This window comes from Orbicella franksi, chromosome 9 (assembly GCF_964199315.1).
Source record: "Orbicella franksi chromosome 9, jaOrbFran1.1, whole genome shotgun sequence".
Classification (NCBI taxonomy): Eukaryota; Metazoa; Cnidaria; class Anthozoa; order Scleractinia; family Merulinidae; genus Orbicella; species Orbicella franksi.
In genome coordinates, this window is record NC_138153.1 from 4,187,301 (window position 1) to 4,199,589 (window position 12,289).

At 37.5% G+C, this 12,289-nt stretch overlaps 1 protein-coding gene across 3 annotated transcripts in view; it reads left to right on the forward strand.

The window, feature by feature from the left end:
- LOC145497233 (uncharacterized) overlaps positions 1–12,289 on the forward strand; it is a 66,657-nt gene extending 54,368 nt beyond the window's left edge. For 2 of the 3 annotated variants that reach the window (XM_081477052.1, XM_081477051.1), the window contains 6 exons: positions 1–1,454; positions 3,112–3,543; positions 7,333–7,377; positions 9,605–9,664; positions 9,796–9,855; positions 10,814–12,289. The exon at positions 1–1,454 is cut by the window's left edge. In XM_081477052.1, the coding sequence (XP_081333178.1) occupies positions 1,397–1,454; positions 3,112–3,543; positions 7,333–7,377; positions 9,605–9,664; positions 9,796–9,855; positions 10,814–10,959 (801 nt within the window). In that variant the 5' untranslated portion in view covers positions 1–1,396 and the 3' untranslated portion in view covers positions 10,960–12,289. The remainder of the gene's footprint in view (positions 1,455–3,111; positions 3,544–7,332; positions 7,378–9,604; positions 9,665–9,795; positions 9,856–10,813) is intronic. The other variant, XM_081477053.1, reaches the window with a different exon arrangement.

The window sequence follows — 12,289 nt, forward strand, 5'->3', positions numbered from 1 at the left end:
TCCCCCTCCAGCTCCCTCCCCCTCCCCCCTCCGCCACTCCCCCTCCTCTCCTGCTAGGTTTAGAGTCACTGGACTTCCTGCCTAGCTGGCATGTTCTTGCGAAATCGCTCAGACATATATGTTCAAGATCAGTCAATAACTTTATTAAGTAAATCACTTTATTAAAGCAAAGACCCTCTACAAATTGAGGACACTTAACCCTTTACCCCCTAAGGCAAACCGCAGTTTTTCCCAAATTGGCAAATGAAGACACTCTGCCTGTGTACAATATGCCATTTGAAAGCCACTGATCAGCTTATTTAAGAATTGACATCAGCAATTATGAAGGAGGTGGACATTTTGAGAGAGATTGCTTTAAAATGGGAAAATGAACGACTTCAAAAATGTATCAATCTTCTACTATATTAGGTATACCCCTGAACTATAGCTTATTTAGCAGCTCTTTAATTCGCTGTTCGCTATTCGCGACTATTCGCTATTCGCTCTTCAGGTTTTCCAGGCACCCGAAGCCCTAGCTCCCGGGAAAGCTTCATTGAAGACTTGCCTATATCCAAGTGTTTTTTTTTTTTTTTTTTTTTTTTTTAATGTAAAAAATACTTAACGCCCTCAAACCAGAGTTGGACACTACCCTAATTGCATTGTGGGTTAAAAGTTGAAGTAGGAGCATATCATCGATCTACCTCTGTTCGAAGTCAATACCTTTTCATGAATTTTAACCGGGAAAAATCTAGATACAAAGAGCTCCGTGACCTGGAAATTTTCTCTTCTGTTCGTTATCGGGTCGTTAGCTGGTGACCTTTCCCCAGATCGTTTGATTTCCGATGGAAGTAGCTCATTCGCAATGGGTTCCAAGGGTCCTTTACAGGTTTACTCAAAGGAATCTACAGAATCATGAAACTCGAGTCGGGCATTTCGCAGCTCCGTGATTCTAACGTGGGTTTGGATATCCCTTGTCTACTGTACAAAGGAGCTTACGGCTGTGCAGAAAAGCTTTACCGTGTTGTTCAAATAACCAGGTAAGTATTTCTTTGTTTCGTTCTGGCGTACATGCATTGTCATCGGAAGTGACTCGAGGTGAGAAAAAAACATTTTCTAAATTCTTGTTCTCGTTCTCTACATGTTTATAATTTACTTGAAATAATTTCCCAGCGCCCAAACCATGGTGTCAAGCTAGTGATGGTGTTCGATGAATTAAACTGGAAGCCGAATATTCGAATTCACGAACCAAAGGTGAATATCGAAAGCCATATGCAGGAAAAGGAGAGAGAGAGACTGGGATCGAGGCGGCGAGGCTACGATCGAGGCTATAAGACGATCACGTGGTCGGACTCGCGAGGAACGGAAACGCTCGGAAACGTATAATATTCTGAACTCTGATGCGTTAGGAGTCTTCAAAATGCAGTTCTCCTGTTTTTTCACTGGCACACTTGCCATGGCGCTAACGATTTGTACAGGTAGGGCAATTGTTTTTGGGTAGCTACTGCAATCGAAATAATTGAATTTTACACTACGGGATTAAACTCGTGAACATGTCCGCGTGTTACAAGCGAGTGTGTACAAACTGTAGTCTTTGCATGTAGAATAGGAAAACCTTCCACACCACATGCATTTACATCGACCGAAAAAACGGTTTAAAACGTATGTATAGTTTCGATGTAACTTATCAAGTATTTTATTTACCTGAAAATTGTATCGTTTTCTGTGAGATCTCTATTCTGAACTAATCATACGTACAAGATTTTCAGGTGCAAACTTCATGTGTATTCAAATGACAGGTTATGTCATCTAGTGTACACCTTGGCTTGACTACAAGTATATCATAAATTTTGAACATTTAACATTCAAGTTTAATGCAAAACAGTAAAAAAGACTATTGTTATATAGCTGGCATTTTCCCCGCTACAGTGCGCCCATTCATTGGTTAGTTCATGGTCACATGACATCTGACAATGAAACTGTTTCTCGCCAAATGCCACGAGCGGGTAACAGTGCGAAAACTATGCCGTCAAACGGGAAACAGTTCACTCTTACCCGCGAAATATTGACCGCTGTTGCATGTCATTTGTCAATGAAGTGATTGTTTGTTTTCCACCAGTTTGACCCATTTGTTTTGACTAGTCCCTTGGCGAACAGTGAATTATGTTTCCCTCCATACATGTGCAGGCACTTGCGGACTTGGAGGGCGGTGACCTTCTTGCCCGAAACATTTATGCAATGCCTGAATGCGTGAAAAATACCTTCACAATTCCAACATCTAATGAAACTGCTACAATTCCAAAAATAATTATATTCAAAGCTTGCATACTCACTCAATCAATCATACTCTATCAAGAGTCTTAATCCAAGGAAAATCTCAGTAAAACTTATTAAAAGAAAAAGTTCTGTAAAATATAACTGAATAGAAATTTTATTTACCAGTTTTGGAAATCACGCCAACATCGTTATTTTGGAATGTTTTCTCTTAAGTGTTGTCGCCCAAATCATAAGGCGTTTTGTCTGAATAATCACTTTATTTTCAAAGCTGGGGCGTCTGCAGTCCCCCTTGCCCTCCACCCCCCCCCCCCCTCCTCCAGCTCGTACGCCTATGTTTCCTTCAAATCTCAATGTTTGAGACTCTCAGGAAACAAAATTCACTGTGCCCCTCGGGACCAGACATTAAGAGTTAAATATTTTACTGGACACATCTTCTCAGTCTGTACTGGAATATCCTCTTATTTCTCTTTGATTCATGACCCATGTGAAAAAAAAAACTTTGTCCCACAGTACAGACCTATAAATCATTTGACTAAGACTTACCTATGTAATTTTGTGAATGATTTCCAGAAAATTGTATCAATTTCACTTGGAGGGGAAATTCCAAGGTAGTGGGGGATCACAATAATTTTTGATGTCTACGTGTTTACATGATATTAAAATGAATTAAGTTTATTAATTTCTCGAAAAAATTAAAAATCAGTGAAAATGTTCCGTCAACAATGTAAAGCATTAATCAATTTTTTTGTGTTAAATTGTAGCTAAATTAATTAGCTTACAGCTCTTTTAAGTAACTGCAAGGTCCTTAAAGGAACCAACTGTAATTATATTTAATACTTGCTGTTTTCTAACTTTCAGGTGAACTAATGGCAGAAGTCCTGTTGTTTCGAGGAAACAAATTCACAGCCTCAAACAACTTCACTCTACCAGGAGATAGACCAAACTGTAGTCAGGAGATCAAGATCTTTTCTAACCTGACTGGCAACTTGCCTCGACGGCTAGTGTCTTGTCCCGATTCAAAGTTATGGACAACTGATGTTAGTAGTGGAATAATTAACTCTGAAACAGAGATGAACTTCAGTTTAGAACATGTCTCCTTGAACTGTAGCCGCCGGATTATTTCTGGCTATAATCACCAGTCTGAGATTGAATGGCAGGCCAGTTTGCAAATTACTGCACTTATGGCTGATCCTGGACCACCATTTGATGAGATTCGTTTCGAAATAATATGTTCGTGTATGGACTGCAGTGGGCTCAAATTCAGGGAAGCTGAGGTGTATCTCGTAAAACGTAAGTTCTAAATATTACTGAAGAGTAGAAATCAAACAATTTATTAGCCAGTTTGGTTAACATTTGCTGCTAACTGCTACTGACAAAAATTGATATTGTAGCAATGTATGAATATCTCATCTCAGGCTAGTAGGCTAATTATATATCAGTTATAATCCATCAAATATTTTGCTTGCATGCGATAATGGTCTAAATGCACCACATGATCATGACTGCTTATGCCCCAGCTAAGACTAAAGAATATCTGAGTGATAATCCCCAGTTTTCATGTTGTGATAAATATTTGAAGGATAATAAAGACATTAGCCTCCATTTGACTTTAAAATATGCACCGATATTTGTCCTTGGAGATTATCTGTTCCTTGGAGATTATCTGTTCTTTAGAGCTCACATTTTTCCTTGAACTCCGCTCTCGGAAAACTGTTTGCTTCGCTGAACAGACAACATCTGTGGACAAATATCCAAACTTCTTTTCGTGCTAAATGGAGGTTATTGTTTACATATGTGTGCATATTCCAGAGATCAGACTTTCATCATCAATAGGCAGTTTTTAAGGCTAATCTTAAGACTTATCTTTTTAAGCGCGCATTTGATTTGTAGTTTTTACTTTTTATTTGTAGCCTAATTGTATTATATAGCGTATTTAATTCTTAGGATTTTAACTTTTAGGATTTAACATTTTAGGTTTTTAAAGGATTAGGATTTTGATTTTAGGATTTTAAACTTAGGATTTTAATTTTAAAGTATTGTAAAGCACCATGGACAATTAGTGGAAAATGGTGCTAAATAAATGTATGTTTATTTATTTATTTATTTATTTATTTATATCACCATAACCTGCCCACCTCATGCAATGCTATGAAAAATGATGCAGATTGACATGGGGCAGGGATTGGCAAGGGAAAACTGGCAAATGAGCCTATGGTCCATAGGATTGGAAAGTTATGGACCATTTATAAGAAGTTTGGGTCATTAGGGTAAATAAATTGGCCATAAAAAAATTTGGCAAACTATACGTATTTCTTGATTACAGTTGTTTTATACTTTTTACTTGTACAGTCACAGAATATGGGTAACCCTAAAACACTGACCCCTGGTCCGTGGACCCCCACTATGAACCGGGTCTGCGGACTGCCTATAGACCAGTCCACGGACTACCCCTACAGACCCCCTCTACGGACCACCCCCAAAATAGTATAAAAATAAGAAATAAATACTTCATTTATGGGTTGTCTAATAGGATACTCGTGTCAGCAAAATTTCGAGTATTACACTGTGCAAATGTAATTAACACCCTTCAACGCCCCCCCCCCCCCCAAAAAAAAAACACAGCCTAAAAGCTTTTTTCAGCATAAGGAGATGCTGATGGCAAAAGAAGGAAAATTGTTACCTTCCATTCGTGGCTCAATCTGGCCAGGCAAGATGTGTTTTTAGGTTGTTCAAGCTTGCTTGTATCTGTAATTATGAAGCCTGGAACGAGCTCACAAATCCACAGGAGAATGGACTGAACAAAATGGTGGAGGGGAAAGAGCACAAACTTCGAGGCTTCCCAGAGGCATCCTGGAGGCATCCTGGAGGCTTCCATGGTCATTCATATACGATATGGCCACAGCAAAGGGAATGGCAACGTGTAATGATATAACTTGCACCCAACTTAGCCTGAAACTAAGAATGTTACATTTGCAAAATGCAATGCTCGGAATTTCGCTGACACGGTCTATTAGACAACCCATAACTGAAATATTGATTTCTTATTTTTATTCTATTTGGGGGGGGGGGGGTCCGTAGAGGGGGTCTGTAGGGGTAGTCCATGGGCCGGTCCATAGGTAGTCCGCGGACACGGTCTGTAGTGGGAGTCCGCGGACCGGGGGTGAGTGTTTTGGGATTACCCCACAGAATATAGCTAATACAAATTATGTAACCTTTCATTGAGGTTAAACTATACATTCTGAACTGGAACTGATTAGACCTGACACACCGAGTCTGACATTAACATCACTCAGACAAGCTCAATTTTAGATTTTAAGGGTGACAAGTAAAGTTGCCTTTACAATTGAAGGCTTTTGTGCAAAAAGGGTGTATATAGCTTTTTGGGCCAATTTTTGTTTTTTGCAGCATTGCGCTAATTTTTCGCAGACCGACTTGTTTTGACATGGAAAGCATCGTTGCATAATTGTTTTTGTTGATTTGCACTTTGTTTTTGAGAAATAACATATGCAAAAAACTCAGTTTTCCAGCAGCATCTTTTGCAGCAAATCTTTCGAGGGTGGATTTCAATGTGACGCAAACTTAAACAGTTACTTTTAGCAGCCTCAACAGCATGTTTTTTTAAAATCCTATTTAGGTGTTTTATTTTTGAAAGAAGTAGAGAAACAGACCAGAAAAAAAGTTCAACCGATCTTGTATCGAACCGGTGTCACAACAAAACAAACTTGTATCCGGCCCGTTCAGCTCCTTATTTGCTTGCGCTAATGAATCAACAGCAACAGATTAGTGTAATTATATGAATAATAAAACTTGTATCAGTTCGAACAACTAGCAGCAAATGCCAGGCTTCGGTGACTTTATCATTTAGCAAAACAAAAGGTTTCTTTTGTTTTTTGTTCAACAAATTAAATATCTCCAAAGATGCTCTTGGAAAACTGAGTTTTTTGCATAGTATATTATGTTATTTCTCAAAAATCTGGGGACAAAAACAGAACAAATGCTTTTATAACGTCGATTAAAGAGCAAAGGCATCGTGATTTCTTGCGTGTTTATTTGTCATTACAATGAAAATTTCACAAATCATGAAAATCCTTTTCACAAGTAGTGTATTTTTACAAGCTGTTTTGCAGCTAGGGCACATCGCAAGCCCGGTAGGTGCTTTCAGAATGTGTCATTTCGTAGCTTTATGCGCCACATGCACATGGCACACAGCCTTTCCAATCCCTGTGGGGGGTAGATTGTTAGTTGCCACATCAGGGCTATAGCCAGAAAGAAATTAGGACTTAAGGCAATGTCCATGAAAAAACTGTGACTGAGACAATGATGTCCATGGTTTAATTCTCTTTGTGGGTATTTAGGATCTTAATGATGTCTAATATGTAAACAACAAACATGAAGAAAGGCTGAGGTTAAATTGCCTCCTCGACTGGTTTGCCTGTTACTACTGAGAGCTTAAAAAAAAGCAAAAAGAGAAGGAATCTCATGTCTTGCTGCAGGATAACAGTCCCACGGGGAGACTCCCTTATAAAAAAAAGGGACGGGAGTACTTGTTGGAAATTTTGAAAAGATCCCCTCAGAGGTACCAAGATCCTGTTTTGCAGTCCTAAGAGGCCTAGGTATCATTTGTAAATCAACACATTTTCCTAACTTTGAGTGATAAAGATGATCATAATGCTTCTAATACCTTTTACTTGTAAAGTTGATTGTCAAAATTAATACCTCCTGTCATTTTTTTTTTTTCTGGCTCACTGCCCTTAATTAAGGTAGCGCAAAGGTTCCCGCTATGCCCTTTTGAGGCTGAACACCCTGAGAGGTACCAAAACCACTTTTTGAACTCCTAGAAGGTACATCGAGCACCCCTGACCTTTTTAAATGGAATTCCCTTCTCCCCTGGGGGTAACACCCACCCCACCCATCTGGAAATTTGCACATGACATCTCATGCAGTTAAGTTTCACACTTTCCCCCTACCCACTGGAATTTCAAATAACCCTCTGGGAGATGGCTTATGGTTATTGCTTGGAACCACTCATTCCAGAAGATTCAATACTCAGTACATATTTTGCCTTAAATTACTTGACAGAGGCTGAGTCAAACAAGACTTCATCAACTCAGAAACCCGCAACAGGTAATGACTTCTCATGTTTTAATCCTTCAGGTTTTTTTTGAATCAAACAGTTTTTATTTCAGTTGTAATCCCTAATGCAATGAATCATACAGCACCTTCTGTATATATTATAATTTTCTATCAGCTGTAGGCTACGTTCGTTTGTTATTTTATTGGAACTTGTCTTAACTTAAGTTTTTATCTAATTTCAGACAGCTTCAATGTAAATCAGTGCTGTTTAACTGTTTGAATTCTGTGGTTAAAAGAGTTCATTCATTCAGTCACTCACTCACCTCACTCACCTCACTCACCTCACTCACTCATTTCATTCGTTCAAACAAGTAGCGCTCACTCTGATCACCGTAAAAGAAATTCATGATCAAAATTTCTAAACTCAAAAGTAAAAAAGCACCTGGTATGGACACTCTTCTAAATGAAATGATCAAACATGGACGGTATTATCTCATACCTTCTCTAGAAACACTGTTCAATGACATCTTCGAAACTGGCACCTTCCCAACTGAATGGAACATAGGTGTCAAAAAACCAAAAAATTAATATACAAAAAGGAAGGTGACAAGAAATGCCCAGCCAATTACAGAGGAATCACTTTGACCAGCTGCTCAGGAAAACTGCATAGTTTATTTATTCTCTGCTAACTATAATCCACATACACCAAACAGCACAAAAAGCTTTATGTTGGTTTCAGTGATTATGAAAGAACTTTTGATAGTGTATGGCAATGCAAAATGATCCATAAATTTAACACTGCATGGTAAAATACGAAATTTGTTAAGTACTAATTGTCGTCATCATCAAATTACATCAATTTGATCATAGGGTCGGTAGTTGACTGACTTATTAGGTGTCTTTATCATATTCATATTCTTGGTATTGGACTGGAACTACATTGTAGCTAATGCAATGGAGGCTCAATCAGGGAATTATCATTAAAAAGAGATTAATGTAGTAGTACATCTAGAAGAAGGACTTTATTGACATTGATAAAATTAATGTCATTTAAGCATTTGACAAGAGTCCCGCATATAAACCTCAGTTGCAGCAAGCAGTTCATGTCCAATACCGAGAATACAAATATACCTGCCTTTCTCTCTTCCAACTTGTGGCCTAATTGTCCCTAAGATGTTCTTCAATGGTGGAAAGTGTCAATCTAGTTATTATAGCTAGAGAAGAAAAGAATTCTTGAGGCCTTGGAAATTCTGTGCCAGTCCCCATGGATTCATGGGTCGGGGACATGGATCGGGATTCTTTTAATTGATTTCATATTTTCATTTAAATCCTCATTATACTATGCATATAGATTTTGTTTCATTTCTTAAAGGTCAGATTTTGAGAGAATATCAAAATATGGAAAAATTCGTAAATATTTTTCTGAAAAAAAGCATGATTTCAAAAAAGGAATGCATAGCTATGTTTCCAACGTTGGCTTTAATTGAAATTAGTCGAAAAAGGCTGGATTGAATGAAAAACCGCATTTCCTTTGGCATTTAAAGGAACCGGAAGTGTGCCAGATATATTTTGGAAGTTACCCTATCAGAGCGTGCACAATTTACACTACCAGCGCATTTCGGTAAGATCAAACAAGGCCACATGGAGTTTTTCTTTTTCTATTGCTCTTGTTTTTCTGTCTTTCTCTTATTTTGTCTTTGCCTGTACTTTTTTCACTTTGCATTTTGTGAAAAACAAAGAACAACATCTATAATTCAAGCAAATTTGCAAGTTATTGAGTTGTTTTTATTTTTTGCTCTCAGGCTGACCTAAATAACCGGAAGTGAAATTTCACCTCCCTAGTAACATGCGTGAGCTCACGCATACATGTAGATCGGTTAATGGGTCCTTAAGCTCCTTAAGTATCAATAATATATGTAAATGATAACCAGTCAAAACTAGTTCGTAATGCTTGTAACAAGCATTTTCATTAATCATTTTCTAAATAGTTGAATAGTAAGCTTATTGCATATTAATTTAATAATATAAATATAGATGTGGCCCACCTTAAGATTGGTCTAGACTGCCTGCGGGTTCATCTGTCATTATATTTAAGTTTCTTACTTAATTATTTTTAATAATAAAGTATAGATGTAACACAACTCATTAACCTAAAATTCATTTAAATTATTGAAAAGGGAATAATTAAAAGTTTTGTTGTTGTGTTGTTGTTGTGAAATAAGAATTTTGCCACCTTTAATAAATAAATGTTGATTCCATTCCACCATATCAATTTCAGCTGGTATAACAGCACCAACAAATTCAACTGTGACATCAAGGTTAAAGCCAGATCCTGATGGTGAGTTCATTAGCGCTGGCACTGTAACTAATTAAAAAAGATATCATTATAATGACATTTAGGTAAGTGAGAGTTTTAGGGATGAGCTAGTCACCACTAACATAATGTTGCTAATTTAAAATCAATTTCAGTTGGTACACCTACAAATTCAACTGTGGCACCAATTGCAAGTTTGAAGCCATATCCTGATGGTTAGTACATAAATACTGTTGGCAGTAACTTAAATTAATATAGATTTAGCCAAGCCCAAAAGCAGAGGTACTGATTACAATAAATTAACCTTGCTTGAGCCTGCAATCCAATTGAAAACCAGTGCTTACTCAGTGGTAAACTTACAAAAAATTATGTGATGTCCATGAGGTCATGACCTATAGTTATCTGTCTTTGAAGGGATGCATAAACAAAAAGCACCTAAGTGACCACTGATATACTGCTACATGTACATTATGTACACTCTCTGTGTAAATTTTAAATATTGCCTTAATGTGCAAATCGACCTTCTATGAAAAAAGGAGAATTTATCATGGGTTCAACCCCGGGGGATGGGGGGTACTCCCAGAAAAGTTGGGTGGGGATATGTGCAGCCCACTTCTCAAAACCCTTACCCTATTTATGACCAAAATCTGTGATTTTCCTACCCTATCTACATGTATGACCTGGCCAAAAATTCAATACCCTATTTATGACCGTTGTGGCTGGCGCAGTTGCCTTAAACTTAAGTTATGAAGGGCTTTTGTTGAAGTTGTTATTGAAAACGAACAAAAAGTAGCTTCTTGTAAGAAACATACCCAATTAAAGACTAGAGTGCTAAAACCATACTCTATTTATAACCAAAATGGCCAAAATCGATACCCTATTATATTTATGACTAAAATGGCTGAAAACCCCTACCTTGTGAGGTTGCACATACCTAAGTACATAGCCCATATAAGGGAGTACCCCTCCCCCCCCTCCGGGGTTCAACAGAAATAGAGGAGAGAAAATCTCTGGAATCAGGGTAACCTCCAGAAAAGAAACTTCATTTGTAATAGGTAACCCTGAAGTCAGAGATGTTAATTTTGTTTTCTTATATATACTTTTTTTAAACACTGCAATTTTGTAGAATTTAATTAACTCAAAGATTTGTTTTAATATCATATGTTCTTTCAGCTGGCAAACTTGAAGTGGGCTTGATCGTCAGTCTTGTGGTGGGTATCCTGCTGGCACTAGTACTGATCGCAGCTCTGTTTGCTTACCTGTACAAAAAAAGAGCGAGAAGGACAGCCACTGAACAACAGTTGCCAACCCAGCCATGACAATACCTGTAATGGGAGTAATGAGATTAGGACAAAAGAAACTGCTATGTAGAGAATGCATCCTCTGATGTCCTGGATTGTGCAATAATTTTCTTGCTTTTGGTAGACAATAGTTTTTATTGTCAAAGGTCATGTGAACTTGGAGTAGCCAAAGTACTCAGCATTAATATGCTAGTTTTTAAAGTTTTCAAGACGGTTTTCTCTAGCTTTTACCAACCTGAAAATTGAATGCCCAGGATTTTTTTACACAGAAATAATTTTACATAATTAGTTATGTATGTATTTACAATCTATCAAATATTTTCCCTCATATGCGATTGGTCTAAATGTGTCACATGACTAAATATGCCCCAGCTAAAATTGGGGAATGTTTAAGTGATTAGTAAATATAAAGTTCCCCAATTTTCAAAACTGTGCATGTGTGTTGCGAAAAATATTTGACGGATAATAAACACAATAGCCTCCAGTTAGCTTGAAAATATACTCGGATATTTGTCCTTGGACATTCTCTGTTCCTAATGAACCTCAGAGATTTCCTCGAGCTATGCTCTCGGCAAACTGTTCGCTTCTCAGAACACATGTCTCTGGACAAATATCTGAGCATATTTTTGCACCAAATGGAGGCCATAAAGTTTATAATAATATATTTATTATTTTTCTCGATCCCAACTATTTAAATAATCAGTGTAGGTAATCATATGAATGTGAGGACAATTAAGGATTTACACTATGAGGGATATCTGAAAAATCTCTTAAAATTGCACCTTAACAGGCCAATGTAATTTGAAAGATTTCCTTATATAATGTGAGTAGTGAAAATCCATTATTGTTCGTCTGAGTTTTCATATGATTACTCACATACTATGACTGAGAAAATTACACTGCTGTGTTTAAAACTTGCTGACAAATTAGCCTCCTCTCAGCAAATCACTAAGTAATTTTTTCATTCATATAATACTTTTTTTATCCAGTTTGCTTAATTAGTTGTTGTTAATATGTGCATATTAGTGTTCCAGAAAATGCAAGTACCCACTTCACAGAGCAGTTATCAACGGCCAAAATTATGGTAGGAAAGTAAGAGATGTAATTGGAATTGGGCTGGGTTGGGGTTGAAAAACCGAAAACCCTCTCTGTGGGGAAATATAGGTATTTTCTGGAGCAAAAAAATTTCCCCTAGAGTCAGTGTTTTCGGGTTACCCCATGAATTGAACTTTTATACATGAAGTAGACTACTTTTCGTTCTGACTTCAGAACTGCTTGTTTCTTGGTCATGCTCGGATGAGTTTTCGTCACATGACATCGTTTTGCATACTAAATGAGACGTAAAGGC